Raw genomic sequence first — 26,530 nt, forward strand, 5'->3', positions numbered from 1 at the left:
TGTAGGCCGGTCATCAGAAGATTTGAAGAGAGCGTTCTGAGTAGTGGTCTGGAAAGACAACATCAGTGGGAAATGTCAATTACCAGGAAGTCCAGATAAAACCTGCCGAACAGATTAAACATTTGAACAAGAAGAGTCTCTATAAGAGTCATATGGATTGTTCCAGGAGACACAGTGTGTGTTTAATGACACTGCTTTAATGGTAGTGTGCCACTGGCTCCATAAGCGTTTCATTTCCTCGATGCCTAAAGATTAATTGTGTCTTAATGTGGTTGTTTATAGGACCTGCCAAAATGGCGTCTGCTATACATTATGCGCCTGCTCTCAGATTGTTGTTTTTAATTTGTAAAAGACCAAGTCGGAGATGGGAAAAATGCGTAACTTTGCCAGTTATGAATCCATCCATTATTCTGGGTATAAATGACTAGCTGCCATAAAATCAACCATTAAAGCCAACCTTTTAAAAAAAAAATGTTTGAACAGAGTGCTTTTAAAGTGTACAGTTCACTGAACCCATTATTACTGATATGTTACATAACCGTCAGCTTGATTATTCCTCACAAACAACATCTATCAAAACATATATATAGTATTGACCGTATTTCAAAACATATTACTTGTATGTGTACATATATACATACACACACAGACATTTGGAGAGGAATATGTTTTTTCAAGCAACATTAATTTGAGCTGTGAGGATTTTTATTATCCAGTGACATCTCAGCCCCCGTTGAAAGGATATTTCATCCCAAAATGTAGATTTATACAATCTTACGTTGTTCAAAACCAGCATGACTGTCTTTGATCTCTGGAACACAACTGGAGATATATTAAACCACGACAGCTTCAGTTTTGACTTCTATTTTGTACAGTGGAAGTGAATGGGAACCAGACTGGTTGGTTACCACCACTATTCAAATTATACATTTTTCACGTTTCCCAGTATTTCTTAATTTTGTGAAAAAATATAAAAAATAGATATCCACTTTAGCATGTAAGGAATGTTAATTAAAAAATAAGACATTGAAGGGTATTTAATTGGGTAATTTTTCAATGATGATGATGATGATTATTTCTAGCAGATCTCTCTCTGGAAGCCCAAACATTAAGGAAGTGAACAGACGTCGAGCGCTCCTCCTCCTCGCGCCTCAGGTTTGGTTGATAAAGCTCAGCTCGTCAAACCACCAGTTACTCGTCCACGGAGAGAACAGCGCGCCTGAGCTCCAGCCGCGGACGCGGGGTTTGCGCCTGTCACACACACGGTAAGATGCGCCGGGGCAGAGTTTCACAGAGGCGTGTTAACGAAAGGAACTTCCCGAAACATTTAGCGTCCTCGTTTCATGTTAAAAATGATCTTGGTATTCTGGCGTTATGAAGTGAGCCGCGCTCATTCCTGGATGCGGAGACTCTGAAAGGTGATGCGTACTTTTCCAAGTCCTATATGACGCTGGAGACTACGATCATCCTGTCGGTGATCTTACGGTTAAAATAATCGCTGCTGCATTCTATTCTATTCTATTCTATTCTATTCTATTCTATTCTATTCTATTCTATTCTATTCTTAAGTGTTAAATTATTTATTTCTTTTCTATATTGACAAATCCTATTATGTTATGCTGTTCTATTAGGTATCATGTTCTTTTGTTGCCATTCTATTCTATTCTATTCTGTTGGCTTATTCTGTTCATTTCTACATAGACAAATTCTATTATGTTAGGCTATTGTTCTGTTCTTGTGTTTCCATATTACATATAATATTACATATTCTGTTCTGTTCTATTCTATTCTATTCTATTCTGTGTTGTTTTATTCGGTTATTTTCTATATTGATCAATGTTATGTTATGCTGTTGGCTTGCTATTCTATTCTATTCTATTCTATTCTATTCTTCATTGTTAGTTTATTCTGTTCTTTTCTATATTGACAAATCCTATTATGTTTCGCTGTTGTATTAGGTATCATGTTCTTTTTGTAGCCATTCTTCTCTATTCTATTCTATTTTATTCTATTCTTTTCTTTTCTTCTGTGTTGGTCTATTCTATATTGACTAATGTTATGTTATGTTGTTGGCCTTCTATTCTATTCTATTCTATTCTATTCTATTCTATTCTTCTGTGTTGGTCTATTCTGTTATTTTCTATATTGACTAATGCTATGTTTTGCTGTTGGTATTCTATTCTATTCTATTCTATTCTTCTGTGTTAGTTTATTCTGTTATTTTCTATATTGACAAATCATATTATGTTTTGCTGTTGTATTAGGTATCATGTTCTTTTTGTTGCCATTCTTCTCTATTCTATTCTATTCTTTTCTTCTGTGTTGGTCTATTCTATATTGACTAATGTTATGTTATGCTGTTGGCCTTTTATTCTATTCTATTCTATTCTTCTGTGTTGGTCTATTCTATTATTTTTTATATTGACTAATGCTATGTTTTGCTGTTGGTATTTTATTCTATTCTATTCTATTCTTCTGTGTTGGTCTATTCTGTTATTTACAATATTGAATAATGCTATGTTTTGCTGTTGGTATTCTATTCTATTCTATTCTATTCTATTCTATTCTATTCTATTCTATTCTATTCTATTCTTCTGTGCTGGTTTATTCTCGTTTTGTCCATGCTGGTAAATGCTAGTATGTTACGTTGTCGTCTTGTTCTTTTGTTTTTCTCTTCTGTTTTGTTCCTCTTAAAGACATCTCTTAGTGAATGTGTGTAAGTGCGTTGCAAGACAGATGAAGCTGTTTTTAGGGCTACCGGCACATTTAATTAGAAATAAACAACATTTATCTGTGCATGCTTGCTCATCAGTTCAGATATGCTTATTAGGGATATAAACAAAGTATGCTGAATAAATAAATATGATTTGCTTAATTACCACATCACCTCATTCTCATTCAAGACAGCAAAGAAAATTTGAATCTCCGCACAACAGGATTAGCAACAGTCACATCGCCATTATTCATGCTTTCACGTTTATTACGATGGAAATATGTAAATATCTTTTCATCTCAAGCTAATGGCTCTTTCAGTAAGAGCCAGCCTCTTAACACAAGTGCTCTGCTGTGGAAAAAAAAAACCCCACCTCAACGAGTGAATACTCAAAGTCATTTCCACCATGTGAATATTATGAGTGCAAGATATTCATACCCAGTTTTCTGTCCTCATTATATTTGGGCTGTATTTCCCTTCAGAGCTGTTTCTAACTTCATAAATCCCTAACAAGCCAAGGTATCAAAGACAGACACAAACACTGAGGCATCAAAAGCTTTGATTCTCGTGCACTGTCTTCACACTCGTTGGAGAAATGGGCAAGTGCTGCTTTTTCTCACTCAACTCTACTCATTATCACCCGCCTAAGACATGAAAACTAAAGATACCTGTTACATAAGAGGCATGCAATTATAAATAGTGCACGAGTACCACAAGTGCGCAAAAAAAAGAACAAATGTAAGCTATATATGTCCTTTGATGTTTTAAATGCAGATCAGATCAATTTCTGCAAGGTTTGACAGTGAACAGCTTATTTCTAGGGATTTTGGTAAAAATTTTGCAGGCATTCACAAACGAGATGTTTCAGTAAAACAGATGCTGTGATATATTTTCTCATTCTATGTGATCTTCTAGCATCTTAAGAATAAGCATTAGTATTAGTCCTTGATTGCCTACTTTGCCCTATTCTTTTTCGATTTCTGCGTTTGATGCCAGACTTTCCTTTTGACTCTGTAACTCATCTAAAAAGCTGTATTTAAAGATTATTTGAGTGTTGCTTGTACCCCGACTGGTTGAAGTAGACGGTAGACGTTTTTTTTTCACCTCCTACTCGACGCGCACGCAGGTTGCCAGATTCCTGCTCAGACCCCTTTCATTCGCCAGCTTCCATGATTGAAATATAATCTGCAACTGGCAACCCAGGGCTCTGAAACACGATTGGGTAAACTGTTAGTAGGCGGGGTTGAAAAACCAAAACAGAGGCTGACATTCCGGGCCGGAACGTGTCGTGAATAATTGACCGTAGCATTGTTTTTCCGATAAAAAGGTGTGTTAACTTGTTAAGCATGTTACTTAAATATCTGAAAACACGTTATAGTATTTTAACGCTTTAGTAAAGTCAAGAACCTACATACAGCGCCTTTAACTCGAGTCTTTGTTCCCTGATTTTATTACTACCAAACAGCTAATCTGACTTGGCGAGATACCGCTCAAATTGAACTTAACTGCTTGAAGACTGACAAGATAAGTATTGCTCGCGCGGAGAGGCAGTATTAGCTGTCACATATATGGTTTCACTCCTAGGCTTCATGCTACTACTCTCTGTTAAAACCTGTAAAAGATGGTGTAGATGTCTGAAAGCGAGATGTCTGATAGAGTGCAGGTGCGGCATGAGCCACCTTTCATCTCTGACACATTCGGTTGATGGCTGCCTCTCTGATCTAAAACTAGTTTGTTTCTCTCGCTATAGCGGTGAAGCGAGATCTGAGAAGAGGGAGTGCAGCATCAACTTTTCAGATGGAGCTCCTCTGGGAGATCAAGCGTCTTTAAGGAGAAACTGAAGTGAGATGTTGAGACGTGTCACTTATATAACCTTTATCTGCTTCTAATTTGATCCAGTGCTTTTCGTCGCAAACAATGTTACCAGAATCGCAGGTGAACTAACAGAGGTTGCATTAGAAAAGTGACATAAATTTCAGCATCTCTCAGTTTTTGCCACATCCCATTTTTGCAATATTATTAGGATAGTCATATTTGTGAGTGCGTTGCGATTCATCTGACTCTCTAAAAAGTTGACCGTTTGAATGATTAAATGACCTAGAAATAATAAATATTTCTAGGTCATTTAATGGCCTAGTGTTTATGCTAATACACTAGTGATGTAAGTGGTGCTGAATCTTTAATAGTTTATCTATTATATATATATATATATATATATATATATATATATATATATATATATATATATATATATATATATATATATATATATATATGATGCAATGTATATATATATATATATAATTTATTATGTTCTATCGATTTGTTATTTGTTTTACTTGAATTATTTTAAGTATTCATTGCATCATTTACTGGAATTATTTTATTTTCATTATACCTTTCATTATATCATCATTTTAACACTTCATTTCGAACTTTTCCTTGTTTTGAATTGGTCTCAAACCTCGGATCTAAAGGACAAAACATCCCCAGATGTTCAAAGCGGTGTCAGATTTTTGAACCCCACTGTTTAGCAAAGCTCATGCTGTTTTTCTCCTCAATAAATGCTCAGCAGGCACGGAGACACGTTTAAAACGCGCTGTATTTGAATGCAAATCGTGATTTCCTTCCCCTTTAGATTATGAAACCGCTAATGAATGTCTGTCCGCACTTCACACCACGACACTGTTCATTAAGTTTAATAAAACATGCATGTTTATGGGATGCCTTCGTCTGACCGTGGCACTGCTGGATGTGCCACATCTGACAGCTATCAAAGCAAAAGCTCGTCTTGAAACACCCCCCCCCCCGCCATCACAGGGTGTGTTCCCCCGTGGCGAGCTCTGTTATAAATATAGGCGCTCTTTGCGTTTTGCATGCTAATGCACAGGTTTCCCAAGCTCAAGTGTCACAGAGCAATGGCAAATCCTGCACGTTGTGGCATGTTTTCGAATGCTGAAATAACAGGCTGTCACTTTCTCTCCAAACGCACACCGGCTACTATACTATCACGTTACCCAAAAAAAAGCAGTTGCTCGCGGTAACTTACAAGTACGTTGAGTTTCAGCATTACTTGGTTTTGCTTTCACAGCAAACTCACAATGAACCTCTTAAAAATTCATACCTGCACTTCTGGCAAAACAGGAGCCTTTGGTCAACGGGGACCTGCAGTTTCAGCTGGTCTCAGCTACTGCGCCAGCAAAGTCCAAATGAGCTCAGAGCCGTGCTGGAAAAAAGATTTTTGGAGCGTGGCAGCTAGCTTCTAACAATCAGCTCTATAATACCTGGAGAGATCCGTTGGCATTCCCATTCATTTCAATGGCACGGTATGAGCGAAGAAATCGAAGCCATCTTTTTCAGAAACCCCACGAGGCTACATTCATTTGATCAAAAATACAGAAAACAACAATATTCTAAAACGTTGTTGCAATTTAAATGAACTGTTTTCTTTTTGAATATGTTAATATAATTTATTCATGTGAGGCAAAGCTGAACGTTCAGCGTCATTACACCAGTGTCACATGATACTTCAGAAATCATGCTGATCTGCCGCTCAAGAATGATCATTATTATCATCAATATTTTAAACAGTCATGCTTAATATTTTTGCAGAAGCCATAATGGACTTGCACTTCTATTTTCAAACAGCTCACTACTTTCCAGTTATATATATTTTCCATGCGAAGGAGACACCTAGTTGACTAAAAGGGACTTAAAATGAATGTCTGCAAGAAGACTTTAACATCCATACACTTTCAGGAACAAAAGAAGAAATATTCTGAGGAATAATGTCAGAACAAACCTTTAATTTTCAATATTTCTACCTTTTTATGTCTGTGTTTTCTCTGACAATCATTTCATATTAATTTACTCAAAAGAGCAGTTTTTTATACTGTTTATGATTAACTATGTTTAGCATCATTGCATTTCTTTTTTTTAAGCAAGTATTTACTGTAGGCTTTAAAAGCAATGCATCTTTTCATATATATATATATATATATATATATATATATATATATATATATATATATATATATATATATATATATATATATATATATATATCTGATCTGATGTATGGTGCGACATAAAAAAAAAAACTAACATTGAAAATAAACCTCTCTCAGGCTATTTGTAACTCCAAGTATAAATCATAGTCCAATCACAAAGTCCATTTTTTATTTGTCAAGTCCTATTTTGGCGTCTTTTATGATTATTAATTGCTCTTTTTTTCCTTCTTTTGTTTAGCTTTTTATTATCAGATTATTCCGGTCTTTGTCGCAGCGTCTACTGACAAGCGCTAAACCGATAGCTAGAGCAAATAACCTGCTAGGTCTAGAAGCCGACATTTTATGCTCGCGTTACTTCCATGTTACAGGTGCTTGAACGAAGTCATCGGCACGTCTGTCCCGCCATGTTGTCTATTTGAGAATGGAGGAGTCACGGAGGCCGAACCGAGAGCTCTGCGGGGAAGATGTTGTTGAGATTGCAACCTTTGTGTTCAACCAGCGGTGCATCATGCACTCTTTGTTTTCTGATATTGAACGGAGCATCTCTGCTCCATTGCAACGCACTCTCGCCCAGGAGGAGATTCATTGGCAGAGCCAAGCCTCCTAATTGAAAACAATCAGTGTCCTTTAGAGAGGGCCGGTCAGAGATGTGGGATTTAGAAGGCAATAATGAGCTTTATTATCACTTATCTGCTGTTTGTGAGGCACATCTGGGCTGAGACTCTGTGATTGATTTACTGTCACTTGTAAGTTAACCGCAATAACCCTCGGGATCTATATTAATTACACTTGAGCTAGTTATTTCTATTTAGATGAATGTCTCCATAAAGGGGCTGATGGTGTTCTTTTTAAAGGCAACGATGATAATTTAACCATTTATTCACCCTTATGTTGTTTCAAACCTATTTTCCTGGTAACTCAAAAGGTGCTTTTTAGGTCCATCATGTTCCCTGATTAACAATAGCAATGTTTTCTTGCGTTTTAGTACAAAGGTATACCCATTTCGTTTGTGTTATGTTGCTTCATGTATGCTAGTTTCTCAATACAAATGAAACGTAGTGCATTGTTCTGCCTAGTTTAAGTTCTCCTTAAACAGATATTAGGCATAGCTGTTCGAATAATATATTAATACGTCAAATAATATCAATAATAATAATATCAAAAGAAATGCTTTTCATTATGCTTGATAAGCTTTTGCCATTTTTTAAAGGAGTACACATTTTGACCTTCTGAGCTTAATAATATAGTAAAGCACATGTGGAATTATTGATTATAATTTGATATTTATTATATTACATGCTATATTACACATTTAAGTTTATATACTTATAATAAATGCCTGGCAGTAAATACAACTTAGATTTTAACCATATTTTCAAGCCAATAGAAGTAATTATGAAATCACACCTAAACCGCAGGCTACTTAAATCCTATTTAAGATAATAATCATTTAAATTTAATTTAAATGTAAACCATAATGCACTTTGATTTTAAATAACGTTTAATCAAATATACGGAAATATGACATTCAGTCTGCACTTAAGTCTCGTCTTTTTAATGTATATTATTTCCATTATAAGTACTCTTTTTAAATGTGTGCTGAAGTGATTTTTTTTTTAGTTTCAAGGGAAACAAAGACTAAAAACACAAAGAAAGGGAAATGTCCGAATGGTAGCACTTTGTAATAACTGCACAGTGTGGGTGATTAGTTAAGCATTAGTAAATAGATAAATATATCTATAAATGTTCCTATTCCTGCTGTAATTCATCAATAGGTCAGGTAGTTATAAAACATTTAGTAGCAGTCAGACATCTGTTTTTTTGTGAGTTCATTTACAGTGAGGAATATTTATACATAAAGCATAAAGCAGATGTAAAGACTAACAATAAACAATATAAAAAATAGCATTTATATTTATAAACTGCTTACTAATGAATATTAACGTTGAGATAATGCTTTATAGAGATTGCACTATTTACTAATGCTTACCTAATAATTCAAAACATAAAGTGTTACAGTTCCACTTCCAGTGTATTATTTTGTGACATATAATGTCAAAAAGTGATTTTGCATGATTTCTAATCAGACACTGAATAGAGGACACAACAAAAGTTGCATCGGTGCAGCGTTGCCAAGTATTTGTAATTGGACTGCTTTAACACGCTTTCCGCGGGATGTTTTTCATGTTTTTTAAGCAACGTTAATAATGTGATATTTAGCCTCTGCAATGCGTCATTTACCAATGAGACCCCTCCAAAAAAGTGTATTTTACCCCCTGGAATACATTTTTTTTCCCCCTGAAAAGCAGTTGGGCTACTTTGGGGCTAGTTTTAGCTGCAATTAGGCGGGTTTTGCTGTGAAAACCTGGCAACCCTGTTGGTGAGGGCAATTCGGCTCGACAGAGGGAGAGGAATCTTACTCAAATGGATTAAATTAAACGGATAAAAAAATCGCAATATTTTCAAAATGAGCTTACAATCATAAATAAATTTAAATGCACATAATCTAATGATTTATTCATTAATGGCAATCACAGTCGTTATTGTCATGATGATTATATAATCTCTCAGGCTTTATGCAATAATTGCATCTGGCGTCTGCCGTTAAATGTCATTTGGCTGCTTAAATGAAGAATTACACCCTGCGTTCCTCATTCCTTTCCTGCCGAATAAAAGTTTGCCGAGGCTCACCCTGGATGTTTTCCTGATTAAGGCACTTTCTCCAGCGAGGAGTCTGATTCGTAATTTCAGGTTTTAAAGACTGTTTAATGAGTGTGACCTTTTTTCCAGCAGCCCTTGCAGCGTAGAGTAGATTCGGAGGAGGACCGGGAGACAGAGCCGCAATTTTCGTTTTCCGCTGAAGTTGCACACTTTACTTTCAGGTCATTAATTGGTTCGATTACTCATATTGCTTAAAGCTTAATGGCGCTCAGATTTCATCAAAAATATCTTAATTTGCGCTCCCAAGATGAACGGGTTAATTACAGAATTTTCATTTCGGGGTGAACTGACCCTTTAGGGAATTAATAACCGCTATGTATTTATGATTGGCTCATTATTTTCTTAAGTAAAAGCGGCCTTATATGTCGTGTCTGAATGTATTTAACTGTAAGTCTCACGTGGGTTTGAGGAAAGGAGGCTGGTTTAAAGCAGAAGGATTCTGCTGGTAATTAGATTCTCACCCGTTGTTAAACCTTACCGCCTTATTCATCACCTGCCAGCGTGCTTACATGCGGGCTCAGTGGCTATTACTGCAAAGCCAGAGCGCTTTAAGAAATCAAGAAGCATCGGTGGATGGAGAAAATCTGTGAGACAGATGGAGAGAAGGAGGGCGAGTAAGTGCTGCTTTAATTATCAGGTTCTGTGCTCAAATTGTTTTACAGACAAGCATGAGTTTCCTACTGTTGGAAATATATATGTGCTCGTGGCTTCGGTGCAACAAGTGTGTTGCTGAGCTGCAAAACCATTTTGTGCGGTTCAAACCAGAAACCTTAAAGGTACCAGCACCTTTAGTCCATAACAGTTTCATAACAACGTTGTATAACGTCATGTGAGTCTGCTCCAGTTCTGTGTCAGCTACTGGGTTAAGATCTTTTGTACAAAAACAGTTATTTTAATCATTCAGTTGGTTATTTCTATTATCTGTATACATATTATTCACCTCTTTGGGAAGCAAATAGGCTATTTTTGATTAATAATAAAAAAAAAAAAAAAAAAAAAATATATATATATATATTATATAGAAATATATATATATATATATAATTTGAGAAAATGAATACACATACAAATAAGAATATATGTGGGTCAAATTCACTAAAGTGATTACCTGTCCATAGACAACACTTTACATTTAGTGTCTACTTTTAAGGTTAAAATAATGTTACATTTTTGTTCAGTGTAACACGATATTTATGTAAAAACGTGCTTATTCTGATTATACATATATATGTTAAAATATATAAAATAATAAGAAAGCATATCGCATTTTATTGTGCTTTTAATGAGCCAAAATGATAAATGGGTAGTGGCAAATTTAAAAAAAATCTAAAATTACAACTAATTAGACATATTTAAGCTGCTGAGACATTAATGATAACTAAAATGACTTTTTCTAGTATCGCCAATAGGTCTTTTAGATAAAATTCATGGACGCTATGCTCATTTTACTCCTGCTGTCTTGATGGCAGTCGTGCAAAATGAAAATGAAAAATACATCGTGCCATCTGGATTCCTGCCATAACATGTTTACCGTTAACACTGTCGCACGTCCACTGTAACATTCCCCTTGAGATCTTGTCGTAAATACTTCCAAAAACATGTAACAGCGGCAGCTAAGTGGGCAGGTTACGTCATTTGTGAAGTCAAGCATTGCTAGCACAAGCGTACTCGTACGAGCGTAACCATGTTGTTATTTGAATTGCGTCGTCTGAACCCTGTTAGAGATGCACGCTGCTATTATCACAATTTCAATGTTTTTCTGATAAATATACAATACACTGCCGATGCATTAAAAATGAATGACTCAAGCTGCAATCAGACTTAAAATGTACGATGCATTTGTTGCCTCTGTGATGTATTTGCCTTTTTTGGGGTGTTGGTTAGCTTGTCCAAAAAAGAGATTTATTACAGAATGTTTCATTATACACTTCTTTGGTGTTGGATGTGCCGAATACAAAGAGGGGGATGAAGAAAATGTGTTCTAGTAATGAAATGACTAAAGTCGAAAAGAGCAGAACAAAAGACATATTAAAGAAGGGAGCAAGGCGCTTCAGTCTGTCGCTGTGCTGTTTTTCTAATAAGGGAGTTTTTGTGAGCAACGAGATTTCTTTATATTTAACGTGGATCACTTTTGAAAAGGTCTACATTTTGTTCTTGTTTCTAAAGAAAGGACTACTTAAAATAAAGCAAACCCGGATTTTTAGCCACATCTCACAATTCTCGTTTATTCTCAAAAGTCATATATGTGAGATATAAACTATAGAAACTATTCTTCTTACGGCTGTGAGTTTGTATCTAACAGCTTTGATGTCATTGAGTCGTGAGACATGGATCAAGCCATTTTGATTTTGTAGCTTGCGACAGTTTGTATCATGAAGTTCTGAAAAAAAGATGAAAGGCTGCAATTATCCTCTACATTTTTTCCAGTGGTCTAAATTGGCTTCCATATAGTATAGTTACAAAATTTGTCGACGAGAGTTTGAGGTTTCAGTTTGTTTAGTATGAAGTTCTTCGTGCGGTGTGGTCGGTCCCACAGCCTGAAAAACTGTGGCGGGAATTCTTTGAGAATGTACCAGTGAGATTAATGCCGCAGAGTTGCTCCTGTTGTATTTTCCTGTTCATTGCTTTGTAAATTATTCTTTTTACTGCATAAGAGAGTAGATGGATAATTCTCAATGATATGATCTTAAGTTTCTTCTACGTTTGATGTTTATGTGAAAAAGTTAAACGTTGTATTTGTTCCTCCCTGTAGGGTAGTGGTGCTGGTCGGCTATCTTTGTTTAATGAGTTGGTTGTTTTTTGTCTTTTTGAGATCATTTCCACATATTTTTGATGTTTTTGGATGAGATTTTTTTTCCTTTCTCTTGTCTATTTCTTTCATTAATGTCATATTCGCGACTGTCAGATTATTTGTGTTTTTCAGGTTTGAATAAATACTAATTTCCATGAGTTTTTGTATTCTTACGCCGCCTTTCATTTGTTTCTTGGCTCACCATTACATAGTGACTATTACACCTTTATGCGTTTTGTAACAAGTATGTATTCATCTTTGTTAACTTTAGTTCATAAACATAAAATCCTCCTTTGTTAGCTCACAGTGCATTAACTAACACACACAGCTTACTAAATGCTGAAATTATAGATAAATGCTATTGTTCTTTCTTAGTTCATGTTAACTAATGTTGTGAACTAATGAACCTTACTGTAAAGTGTTACCATTATTTATGTGCGAGTGTGTTTTTAACTTGCGACAATCATTATATTTTGTGGAAGCTGCATTCAAAATATCTCGAGGGAGCATGTGTCCCAGTTTGAATGGGCATGATGTTTCTGAGTGGGGTGTGTGTGTGTGTGTTTGTGTGTGTGTGTGTGTGTGGGGGGGGGTTCCTATTTCTGATCTTGATAGCTATTTTTCATTGTTCTGTCCTCAGGTCTCCCAGATCAACAGTCCTGCGCTATGCAAGAAAACAAGATGAGACAACTTGGGAACTAAAAGAAAATTGGTGTTGGGAAGGAGCAGCCTTTCGCCCGGACAATTCCGCTTCATTTCCTCGCCTCCCGGGAGAATAAGCCAGAAAGAGCGGCCATCGTTCATTTCAAGAGATACCACAGCGAGTGACGGCAATGGAGCGGCCTCATCTGAACAACAGCTCCGGCTCTTGGTTATTAGAGGATCCGGTCTGTCCGACCTCCCTCAGCAGCACCACTTTCCTCATCGTAGCGTACAGCACTATGCTAGCGGTGGGCCTGGTGGGCAACACTTGCCTGGTTTTAGTCATCACGCGACAAAAGGAGATGCGCAACGTGACCAACATCTTCATCGTCAACCTCTCGTGCTCCGATATCCTGGTTTGCTTGGTGTGTTTACCGGTCACCATTATCTACACCCTTATGGATCGATGGATTTTGGGCGAGGCTTTGTGTAAAGTGACGCCGTTCATTCAGTGTATGTCCGTAACGGTTTCGATATTCTCCATGGTTCTCATCGCCTTGGAAAGGCACCAGCTCATCATCCATCCCACCGGCTGGAAACCGGTCGTCAGACACTCCTACCTGGCTGTGGCGGTCATCTGGATCATAGCGTGTTTTATCTCCCTTCCCTTCCTTTCGTTCAACATCCTCACAAACTCGCCCTTTCACAACCTCAGCCTTCCCTTCAACCCCTTCAGCGATCACTTCATCTGCATCGAACAGTGGCCGTCTGAAGGCAATCGGCTAACTTACACCACAACGCTGCTGCTGTGCCAGTACTGCTTACCGCTGGCGCTCATTCTCGTCTGTTATTTCCGCATATTTTTGCGCCTGAGCCGCCGTAAAGACATCGTCGACAGGGCTCGAGGCGGGCGGCAGAAGAAGACCAAAGGCTCTAAGCGGGTCAACGCCATGCTAGCCTCGATCGTAGCGGCGTTCGCCCTCTGCTGGTTGCCACTGAACGTTTTCAACACCATTTTTGACTGGAACCACGAAGCGATCCCCGTCTGCCAGCACGACGCCATTTTCTCAGCTTGTCACCTCACCGCCATGGCGTCGACCTGCGTGAACCCGGTGATCTACGGCTTCCTGAACAATAACTTCCAGAAGGAGCTGAAGTCGTTGCTTTCCAGGTGCCGCTGCTGGGGGCCGCCCGAGAGTTACGAGAGCTTTCCTTTGTCCACCGTCAGTACAGGCATCACTAAGGGGTCTATCCTGAGCAACGGCTCTGCTAGCACCTATCAACCACACAAGAAACACAGCTTGGAACAGAAAGAGACCATTTAAATGTGCCCGGTTGTACTATAAAGCAATGCGTCTACCTACATTTCAAGCATTCAGAGGTGGCTTGACAGCTCAATCTGTACAAGATTCGAGACAGGTTTGGACGGAGAAAATCTGTCCAACAGTTCTCGTTCTAAAAGTTGTCCATTCGTCTTCTTTGTACACAGAAATGGACTGAAACATATTAAGGAAATGCTTATCGTAGCTGGGCTCTGTAGAGGAGAACTGTGTAATGAGAAATAGCATTGCTGTTTTAACCACTGCTGAAATGACTATGGCCAATTAAACATGCTAGTTTTGTGGCCATTATATGGTGAGTTCTCAAAGCCACAGAAAGCCATTTTTGCTAATTAGAGCCTGGTTCTCTCTGAGAGACATTATAATGAAATACTGAGCGGAGGAGGCCTTTTCTTGTCATAGTCTTTAAGTTATGCCTATGGGGGGGATACGTGACTGGGTAACAAAAAAGGAAACTGACTACTTAGGAGTAGTTCGCCTAAAAATAAGCTGTCATCATCACTCATGTGACTTTCTTTCTGCTGTGGAACGCGAAAGCGCCATAAGTTATCAAAAAAACTAGTGCATATGACTCGTGTGCTTCATTCAATTGAAATTATGAAATTGAAATTTAACCGAAAATCTTCCTGCTGTGAGCTTTTAATAACTTGGTATGAACACAGTATGGCTTAGCATAAAAATAAAGCACATGACTCATATGGACTACTTGTAGTGTTTTTATCATCCGAAAGCTTCGTTTACTATTTGATGAAAAGACCATCCTTTTGTGTTTCACCAAGAAAAGAAAGTCATACCAATTCGGAACGACATGAAGGTGAGTATATTACTGTTAACTATTTCTTTAAAGGGAAGTTACAGAAATAGCAATATGTGTAAAATGTGTACATCTAAAAACACATGTAACGATTATATGTACTAGTTATTATACAGCGTTAGGGCAATATAAGCACATTCTGTCATTAAATAGGAGTAGAATGTCTGCTATTTCGAACTGCTTTGTTCAATAATTTACACACTTTGTTGCTCCGTGTGAAAGTTGTCATTTGTTTTACTGATCTAAGTGTCAGTCAATATAAACGCACTGCGTCCTTTCGCCAATGGTTTTATTTGCCAAAGCTATCCAAGTGAGTTATAGATTCGGTTCTTCATTTGCACTTTCACTGGGCTGTGGATCTAAACTAAACTATGTGCATGTTGTAAGTAGCATTTGTAAAATATATATATATACACACACATGTCTATGTGGCCAAAACATAGTTATTAGAATAACATCAATTTGAAATAATTTGCAAATGTTTATTAATTGTATGAAATGATCAATCGACTTTATTTGAAGTTTCTGATCTAGTATTCCCATCACTGATTTAGTACAGAGGTTATGTTGCCACTTAGTTTAGTATACCCTTGTGAAAAAGAAGTATTCAAAATATGCTTTTGTACCTGCAGATAATATATTACTGATGAAATAAAAAGCCACTTAAGTGTACTTACATAGAGTTCACTTTCAGGACGCACTTAATTCGTTTTTTTTAAATGTTGTTTTATTGTTCTTATTTGCCATGCTTTAAGTGAACATTTTAATTTTAATGTGCTCCCTAACATAATAAAACACATACTTGTCTAGAATTTCAAAGGTAGTGTTATTAATTATTATATTTCAAGTTCTAAAATGCTAGTTCACCGTTACAAATATATATTTACAAATATTTTTCAATAGAGGTGGCATTAAAGTTTAATTTAGCAGTACATTTTAATTACAACAGGAGTACGAAATTACATATAAAGATGTTTTAATCCTACTTAAAATGACTTTTGTAAATAATTGCATTTGATACAAACGTAAATACGTATTTTATTAATTTTTGTATTTAATTGCAATGACCATGCAGTTAATTTCACTACACATTCAATTCAAAGTATATTGTTTTCAAAATATTATTCTAAAGTGTACTTCTTTTTAACAAGGTTATACTTCGACGTCGATCGTTATACACATAAATATCTTGCTTACCTTTTTTTCTCGTGGCAATGTACAGCCAATCATAACATGCTGCTATTACCCCGACAACCTCATTTTTGCATTTCTCCCCGTAATCTATATTTTAGTGACATAATGCCACATAAGCTCCAAATAGGTAGTTGGCTGTGAAGCTTACGGAAAGGGGACACAGAAGACGCAAAAAATACATGACGCACATAGCACCCCATGGCAAAAACCCATACAGTGAAGGCTATGAAATCACAGGCATCATTTAAAACAGGGCCTCAGTTCTCGCCGATGGCTTGATATTAATTGCTTTTTTCCTCACCGCTTAGTTCTTTTACAGTTGAGTCCTAAGAGACACGCTGGCTCTTCTGATTTATTAACAAAGCACTCATCAAAACGTATCACTGATAGCACATTGACTATATAGTGTTTGTCCACTTCTGACACATAGTGAATAGCTGTAAGTTTATAGTTATTGATTGAATTGATTGTGTTTTGCTAAAACGGTCCACGGAGGTTTTAAGGCCTGACTGAGTGGGGAAATGCACGTTTTAACTATACTAGCTTGAGTTTCCCAATGCTTTGAGAGTGAAAGGCATTAATGCGTTGCCATAAAAAACATTGTAGCCATTCACCTGGACAAGTTAAACATTCAGACACCATTTACAAAGATATTTACTGTGTGATGCAGCGTATTTCAGGAGCGTCAGTAGTTTTCCTCTCTCTGTTTTTCACATATTGGAGGCCAGGTTATTGACTGGACAGCCTGCGATGTGGAAAAGCTATATTCCCGCAATACACCTTTAGAAAATTGCTCTGAGGTATTTATGTGAATCAATATTTTTTTTTCTCATTTTCTTTTTCTTTCGGTGGCCACAGCGAGTGTGCCTGAGGTCAGCCGGCTGTTTAGCATAAAGCTGATATCTGGACTGCTCGCAATAAAGCATTTACAATAGACCTGCCATAAATAAGTCACATATGGCAAATTTCCATTCATGAGGTTGAAATATGCAGCATGAAACCGCTGTTTACAAACCCAGTGAAGTATTTGAAAATCTCCTGGACACACTGCAGCACTGTATAAATGTACAACTGTACCAGTTTTTTTTTTTTTTTTTTTTTTTTTGTTATGTTATTGAGCATTCACATAAATCTTTATATTTTGCTGTTCTGGACAAATGAATGTGCCATACAGAAATTAGTGTCATGATTTATTTATGTTTCAGAGCTATTAAACATATTCGATTTTTTTGTCTTAGTAGTTTCTACACTGCCCAGGATCGATGAAAGACTCAGCACCAAGAATGATGAATATCACCCTAATAAAATTGAATTCAAATGCTGCTTTAAATGCTTATTTTTTTGGTGAAGAATTCAGATGGCCATCATAAATACCATAATAAGTGCAGTCATTTGTACATTAATCATCATGTCATTGGATATTTGGTAGAATGATGTACATATGAAGTGGACCAAAGTTTATATTGAATTTAAGTTGATGTTTTTCCTCAATTCATGAATGTACTTTCATGTATATTAAAACTTTTAACCTCCATCTGTTGCACTTCACTGTCTTAGTGCTTGTTGCTCATTTTGAGACACTTCTGAGAGTTTTAAGGAATAGACGATGCCTAAATAAACTTAAATGTGTGCAGTTAAGGTTGTTTTGTGCAATGTTACGGTAACTGGAGAATACTTGCAGTCAGCTGAGAGAAAGAATGAATCAAACGCTCACTTTCCTTTTGATCCTTTTTGTTTTCCTCCATGCTGTTATTAACGGAGGTCGTGTTAACTGATGTTAAGCCAAATTTACTTTTATCACACCCAATAAATTGGATGACTGAAACTCTGGGCAGAGTCCAGAGATTATAGTCCAGAGATAGTATTGAACTTCTTTCTCATTGGGACTGAATGCACAATGTTAAAGGTTTTGTCGGTCTGAGGCATGTTTTTCAGGTAGCACCATTTCAATTCACTGGTTTCATTGAAGTCGAGGAAATAGTTTAATTAGACTGAATCAACCCAACTGCAGTAGGCTAGACGAATAAGGGCTTTTAATGTTTTTTAAAATAATAATAATAATGCAGGTGTTAATAAAAATTTGATTAAATGGAGAGAACACTGACTTGCTGAAGAGTATAAGTGAGAATGTTCTTAAATTTTACTTGTATATTATAAAGTAAAATATACAATTATGTCAATAAGTATCTGCATATGGTAATTTCACACACAAAAAAAATTCAGACTAGCAGAAAGAAAACATCCAGAAGACACTGTTAAGTGTTTTGGTGATTTCTGTATTTGTATAAATAGATTTAAATTAGAAGGCCATTTTCTCAAAATGAGTTTTTCTCCTCCACTAAGCCATGAATCTCTCCTTCAGTAGTAAGTGCACACTTATATCCTAAAGGATTTTTACAGAGGATTTATTCATATATAATAATATACAACATTTTATCCCCCCACCCCCACCCCCCCAAAATGTATGCGAATGCATATATGTATAATGGCATGATTAAACACTTTTATTAAATGCAGAGACAGTCTGAGTAATCAAATCAACGACAATCGCTAGAAATAGGCGTCTTTACACTGTAAAACCCGACAAGCTACGTTAACTCAAACCGTTTGAGGAAAACGATTGCCTTAAACCATTTAAGTTTTAAAACTAATAAATATGAGTACTAGATATGAAAACTAATAAATATGAGACTTGAGTGTAGCAGTAATTACAAGCTCATCCAATAAAATTATTTATATAAGGTTATTAGTAAAATAAAATAGGAAAAGTAGGAAATGTCATTGATATGTAGAATGAAATGTAGAATTTAAATAAATAATCAAATTCTTGTATTTTGTCTTTTGGCTACTTATTTGGAATAGGTCTAAAAATGTGATACACACACACTTAAGACGTGAATACGTTTATCTTGCAATTGCAAATCCTTTAATCATGTTTTACATATTAAACATAAAATGTTATATCTGAGTTGTTTAAAATAATAAAAAATTATTTGAATGTGAAATTAAAACGCCAGAAGGTTGCAACAAGTGACTTCAACAACAAGTGATTCACTGCGATTGAACCGAATCATTTGAGCTGTCGATTCGTTCAGGAATGAAACGAAAAGAGATGTAAAACCAAGCCTGTGTTTGGAATAATGTTTTGTAGTCGAAATGTGATTTTTAAAAACTCTTAATTCAATTCTTCTTTATTGAACTATTGTGAAAAAAAAAATTGTCGCATTTGTAATATGTCAATATTTAGAGAAAAACGGCACTCATGTGCAATAACATAGCTGCCTAATATAGGCCAAAATTTCAGTGATGCCACAAAGAAATCCACAAAGAAATCGGCAATATATGTAAAAATTTGTAAATGTACATCAAGTTTTCGTTTTTATTTATCATACTATTTGCACGCACATTCATGAGGTCGAGTGGCAAACTCACAGACCACTGAAATCCATATTCAAGAAAGCAAACCTCGGCATTCATCATGTTATAAATTAGAGAAATTAGAGAAGTGTATTTCGAACGCATTGACATAATCTATCATTTACAGCAATAAACACAAATGACCCATTTTTCTATTTGCGACTTTAGCCGGCCTTTCACAGAGAGGGTCACATATCTTTCTCTCTTGTGTGTTCTTTGCTTTGAATAAAATGTTAATTACCTCTTGCAGACACATAATAGGTCTTATCAGGATGTAGCATGTTGTGCCACAGCAGTCTAACTTCACTTCTAATAAGTGTGAATAGAACCTTGGGTATGTCCTGCTAGGATTCAGACAAATAATCTGACAGCTTCAAGAAAAAATGTAGAAAGTGACTTGACAGGACACAGACAGAAGAATGAGCTGTATTAATGAGCCTGTCACTTTAATTTTCTTTCTCCATTCACCAGCCCATACCTATAATAAGATCTGTTTTGCCACCTTATGCTGTTTTTGTCTCCTTACCGCTCCTTCTTACGTTCCAGTCTCCCTTTTTCTCGTAGGATACAGTTCTCACCTGTCTTAAATGAGCAAACCTTAACTGAGAAATTCACGCCTTATTCATAAGATGTCGAACAAGTATAGTTTTGTATCCATATACGGTGCATTTGGCTTTATAATACAGCACCTCAACAGATGCTCTGGGGTTAACACAGGTTAAAAGAACACAGACGAGCACATTGTGTATACATTTTTATCACAGACATTAAATATTTCTCAGAGCAAGACATGAACGTGACTCCACGAGAATCCTGGATAACCTCACGTAAACACAGCCTGGATCCTTTGGGATGTTTAATCATCATTCTGTTTCGAACACCTTTGCGGAAGAAGGAAGCAGTAATGGAAACTTCATGTATCTTTCCATGGTATGGTCTCCCTTCATGCACTATCACCAACGCTGCCTGACCCACAAGAGCAATTAGATCACAACTGCCGTTTTGTGTACTTGTATCTGTCATAGAAATATTACACCACAACAATAAATGGAAAACTAAACGGATTCCCTGAAATGGACTCAAATGTTTTTAATTACAGCTGAGATCCAGCACCTGCTCCTGAAGCAATTACGGCGAACGGCGGAGGCAGAAATACAAATACAAGCCATAGGATTATGAAAGCTGAGATCTGGTGTGTTCAGAGAGAAGTGAAATATTTTCTCTGTGTTGGGAAATGTTCTGCAGAAGCACTAAATTTATAATGTGAGCTTGCACCATGTCTGAGCTTTGCCTTTTGGGCGTCTTTTTTCAAACTAAATGAACTTGTCTCTCAAACAAACAGGATGAAATATACATCAGTGCACATTTTCTAAATGTAAGTTTCAAGCATGTAAACAACAGCTTGCTACTGGCATGTTATGCACAAAGCGGATAAATAGCGGAAGCTAACTATGTGTATTATGCTTTAATTTGTACAAATAGCGTATCTTGTCTTTGTGTCTAACACAGAAATGCCTATACTGATTGAGTACATAGTACGATCTACAATATTGAGCTATGGAGAGTCCACGGTGTCAAATTGTTTAATAAACAGTTAAGGAGAGGATTAACAGTAGTGAACATACTCATGTGAATCAATGTAAATATATTGAATATTACCATATTATGGACAATACATTTTTAAAAGTTTGACTGCAAAAGCTAAATGTTAAAGAAATTAGTGAAACAAACATATATCATGTATTATCTTATTATCTACAATTAAATAAACTTACATTTACTCTCAGTCAATCATGTTTGATGTTACACTGACACTAACGTTAGGGCTCACTTGGGAGCCCCAATCACCTCTGAGCATTACAAGGAATGGTCAATGACTATTGGCGAGTGGAAACTGCAAGCCAAGCCACTTCTACATAAGATGGATCTACTCCTTCAAATGCTTTCATTGGATCTAAATGCTTTTTTGTCTCACTTCAGGATCTGAGGACCATTTCGGAGATGTTGGCAGCACCCCCAACGAGGCAGCATCCCCAACGGTGGAAAGTTAAAGAAACACTTAAAGCAACTTACCAGGAATTGGTAGGCCCCAAGAAACACCAACAGAAGGAATGGATCACAGCAGAGTTCTTGATCAAGATTCAAGACAGGAAGAAGAAGAAGAAGAAGAAGGCGACATTTAAAAAAAAAAAAAACAGAACTAGAGCAGCAAATGCCAAGACTCAAGAAGAATATGTTGAAGCTCTCAGGGTTGTGAAGATAAGCATTTGAGAAGGATAAGAAAGATTATGTGGACAGACTAACGGCTGAATCAGAGCAGGCAGCTACAAGTGACTCTTTGTGAAGATCATTAACTCAGAAAGACCTGTCAAGGACAAACAGGGCAACACCATCAGTAGCTTAGACCAGCAGATGAACAGATGAGCTGAACATTTTGAAGAACTCTTGAATCGACCAGCACCCCTAAATCCCCCAGACATCCACCCAGCTTATATGGACTTACAAATAAGCTGCAAGAAGCCAACCAGGGAGGTTGGCTTATGGGACCTAGATGGGACCTAGAGGCTGACACCAAAAAAATGAGATACACCTGGAACCAGCTTGAGAATGGGTAGGACAGAGGACCCTGGAGAGTCGTTGTTGGCGGCCTATACTCTGAAAAGGATGACAAGTGCTTATGATGAGGGTCCAGGGGATCAGGTAAGAGCTGCAGGCATTTTTGTTAGCCTGAGACCCCAGGCTGGTTCAGTGCTCTAAATACTACTACCTTTCAGGACAATGTGGTGAACCTGCAAGCACTGCCCCTGGAAAATCAGCCCTTGAGTTGATGTGTCCCATTTGCGCTATGCACATTAACATGGAACACATTGTTGTGTTCTTTAAGACTTTGTGATTCTGCATATGACTGCTAGATGGCAGTATTATAGCGGAATTAAAAAGGTAGAGAGAAAGAAATGAAGAGTCCTGTTATTGCTATTATGCATGAGTTGTCTGGTGGTTTTCATGTAATAAAATCTCCAGGTTAGCTCTGGCTTTGCTTGTTCACATCTGAAACACCACATAGACCCAGACCTTTAGACACTCTTACCAGCTCTTTGTCTGCTTAGGAGGTTAATCACAAGGGAAGGCTGACTACAAACAAAGGTTGGCCCAGCTGGATTCCTTAAGTGTGTTGGGTATGAACAGGTAATTTGCAGGAGGATTAACTCAGCATTTTGATTGTGGCTCCATTCATCTCGCTATGATACAAACACCATAAATTTTCCAGTAAGTTCCCTGTCTAGTGTTCCCTGGTTGAGTTCTGCAGCACCATGTGGCATTCAGACTCTGTTGCTGGGTCCAGTAAGTGTGTTGTATGTCATTAGTCAGCCCTTGGGCTCTACTAAGTACCCATATGGGTAATCCTGTATGTTATTTCCACAGGATGGTCTCCCTTGGCAAACCTGTAATTTCCAGTGGGCAGTTCTGATATGAAAATTTACCCTAATATTCTCTGTCTTGCATGGATTTGTCTCAGCACCCCAATGATTGCATATGTAAAAGTGAACTTTTTGACTTTAGTTTTTGTTGCATAGTTTATTATAGTTATCTGGCTTATGGGGCATTGGGAAGGTTGCAGCATGGAGTACTTCTGTTCTGACACACTTGCCTGCCAACACCTGCACTGTAAATTCACATAACATAGTTCTGTCTGTGGCACTTTTACTTTTACTAGAAGGGAATGTCTTGGTTACACTATTTAACCCTCCTTTCTTCCTAACATCCCTCATGCCTTGAACCTTGAACTGCACTAACTGCCATGTCTTGTATTGCTCAGAGGTTTTTAGGGCTCCCAAGTGAGACCACAAATGTCTCAACATTACATCTCTATGAGGTTTACATAAGCGAGATGTTCAATCATGCACATTTATACCAGAGAAAAATGGTGCAAGTGGCTGGTGAAACTAACGTCAACCAGCAGCATTTTAGGAAACTAAGTACACTTAGTTATCAAGTACTAAGTAGTCTTAGTACTTGATATAACTACAGTAGAGTCAAGTTTTAAATTGGAAAAATATTGAAACTCTTTAGTTATTTTTGAACGCGATGCTACTGGTCTTATTGGATTCAATGATCTATGCTAAGCTATGCTAAAAGTGCATCACCAGACCCGGAGATCGGCTGAATGGATTAAAAAACAGTAAAACTCACCTTTTTACCTTGGGGCAATTGGAGAATGAGCCTATTTCCAAAAACAGTGGAGTGATCCTTTAAGTGAGATTTCATGCTGAAAGTTTTTTAAAGGATCTGCAGTTGAGCAGTTGCAATAAATGTTATAATTATACAAACTATATGGCAATGAGTACCATTTGCATATTGTATTGTATGAATAGGTAAAACTAAATATACCCGGTGAGGAACAGTTGTCATTTTTAAAACAGTTGTATTTATTTTATTTATTTTACTTTGTTTGCCTTAGAAGATTTAGGAATAAGGCTGCATGTGGGAAAGAAATTCACTTGAGATGAAACCATTATCTGTAATAGTCTAAACATATACGTTTTTAACTATATTTATTATATACAAAATTGTATATGTATTTTATATGTGTTTAAATTTCAACAGATATCCCATGCTTTGGGAGTAGGGAGCAGTGAACACTGTGTAGGGACCCTGTCAATCAGAACACACATATCACATTCCTAATACACATATCACAACCTAATATGTCATGGCTAATACAAAACTAAGTGTACTGAAGACGTCCTCTTCTGGTCACTGTAAGGAACAGTGTCTTTTAGTGTTTCAAAAGCAATAATCAGATTAACTAAAAGCATTATATATGAATTTATATAATAAGAAGTGTATGAAAAAACATTACATTCTTTTTGCATAAGTATAGTCTTTTTGTGTATATTATATCCACGATAAAGCCTAGTGAAAAAGCTTCAGTTTGGGTTATTGCCATTGTGCAAAAGTATATTAAAAGTATATTAAAATGTGCTGCAAAAGTTCTGTTTTCGTGAATCATGTTTGCTGAAGTACAGTAAGTAAACACTGCACCAGCTCTGCACTTTGGAGACCATTGATTTTCATCAGAGACGGATACAGGGGAAAAGAAGTAAAACACAGAATAAGGCTTAACACACAGATTTAAAGTATGTTTGAAAGCAAGCAGCAAGCAAAATGACTAAATAGTGGAAGTTAAACAAGAGGATTTATTTTTTTAAACAAGATATCAAATGATCAAAGAAAAAAAAACATATATTTAAAAAAAAAATCACAGAAAGCCATTTACATTATAAATAATAATAGCACTTCTGCATTAATGCATATTTTTCAGAGGATGAACAGACAGTCTCTTGATTAACAAAGAATGAATGCGGCTTTGAATCTCTTTAGTTTTCAGTGAGTAGAGGATAGGATTCAGGCAGGGTGGAAGGAGGGACGACAAAGACAAGCACACTGCTCTTACGTTTGGGTTTATAACAAACCCAGAAAGTCCAAGATTGAAGATAATAAAAATTGGAATGAAAAAAATGGCCACTAGTACGAGGTGCTCACTGCACGTGGCCAGTGCCTTAAAACGGCTCTGATTACTTTTCATTCTGAATACAGAAATCAGTATACCTATGTAGGTCAAGAAAATAAAAATCAAAGGTAAAACAGTGAAAATCGTAGATGAAGTAGTGGCCAAATTCCACTGGGCTGTAATGTCACTACAGGAGAGTCTTAAAACGGGAGCAAAATCGCAAAAATAGCTGTTGACCTTAAGAGAGCCGCAAAACGACATGGTTGAGATGGATGAAGGACCGTACAGTGACCTAATAGAATTCAAGATCCAAATTGCACAGATTATATAGGCCATTCTGATGTTAGTGTTTATAGACTTCTGTTTCAAAGGGAAACAGATTGCGATGAACCTGTCATAAGAGAGGATGCATAAGCAAAACGATTCAAGTGATAAAAAATTATAGTAAGTGAACATTTGCACAAAGCACAGTTTAAACGGCACAAAATTGTCTAGAACAATGTACGTCTTTATCATGCCAGGCACGAGCGAGGTGCTGAGAACAAGATCGACAAAAGCCAGACTACCAACGGCCATAAACTTCGGGACATGCAGACGATGGTCGTAGAAAATGATGGCGATCAGAAAGACGTTGCACATAACTGTGATCACATAAATGACAGTGAGGAACATGACATAGACATTACTGTAAGGCATTGAATTCAGCGCAACAATGTAAAATCCTGCAGGCTGAATGATGAGATCGCTGGAGTTCTGCATACCTGTCCTGTTTTACCACCCTGATTCCTTGCAGTGTGCTTCACCTTCAGTGAAAAAAAACAGATACCTGTGAGAAACAATCACAAACAGTCCATGATGTTATTTGAGTATGTATGACATTCAATCAGAAATGTAGCAATATACAGAATATACAATATAAAAGCATACAATGATTATCTTGACTGCATAAATGCAGTGGTGCTGTGGTTTGCTGATATAGTAGTCTTTTGTCTCGTTTCTGGATCACTGTGTATCCTAAATGTTACCTCAATAATCTTTTTGGGGGCAATATATTGGCCAGTTTTTCCTCCAGAGGTGTCATTAAACAGGAAAGAACCTCTTATGTCTAAATAGTCTTGAGAGAAAAGACATTCATTAGCGCTGTTTGCTTCATTTACGCGAGTTTAATGATGGTGTAACTAATTGCTTTAAGGTTGTCTGTTTTTGTGTTCATTTTTGTAACAATAATAAAAACTCCCAGAAGGATAAAGCGAAGGCGGCGTGATGAAAGAACTGGCAAAATCAAATAAAACTTTTAAGAAAAGGAGACACATAAAAGAAATAAAAGAAACTCTAAAATCTTCTGATACAATCAGCTAATATATATCATTAGGTAA

At 36.8% G+C, this 26,530-nt stretch overlaps 2 protein-coding genes across 3 annotated transcripts; one reads left to right on the forward strand and one right to left on the reverse strand.

The window, feature by feature from the left end:
* Positions 1–1,180: 1,180 nt before the first annotated feature.
* Positions 1,181–17,759, forward strand: npy8br (neuropeptide Y receptor Y8b). 2 transcript variants are annotated; one of them, XM_043246137.1, is made up of 2 exons: positions 1,181–1,265; positions 12,876–17,759. In XM_043246137.1, exon 2 carries the CDS (start codon positions 13,069–13,071, stop codon positions 14,200–14,202), a length of 1,134 nt encoding a protein of 377 aa, XP_043102072.1. In that variant the 5' UTR covers positions 1,181–1,265; positions 12,876–13,068; the 3' UTR covers positions 14,203–17,759. The 2 variants fall into 2 exon arrangements, with proteins under 2 accessions (XP_043102072.1, XP_043102073.1); XM_043246138.1 differs by lacking the exon at positions 1,181–1,265 and adding an exon at positions 1,282–1,418.
* A 7,188-nt stretch (positions 17,760–24,947) lies between these two features.
* Positions 24,948–25,913, reverse strand: LOC122349897 (olfactory receptor 13C4-like). The gene has a single exon (XM_043246027.1). It carries the CDS (start codon positions 25,911–25,913, stop codon positions 24,948–24,950), a length of 966 nt encoding a protein of 321 aa, XP_043101962.1.
* Between the last annotated feature and the right edge of the window lie 617 nt (positions 25,914–26,530).

Source organism: Puntigrus tetrazona, chromosome 8 (assembly GCF_018831695.1).
Source record: "Puntigrus tetrazona isolate hp1 chromosome 8, ASM1883169v1, whole genome shotgun sequence".
In the NCBI taxonomy this organism is placed as follows: Eukaryota; Metazoa; Chordata; class Actinopteri; order Cypriniformes; family Cyprinidae; genus Puntigrus; species Puntigrus tetrazona.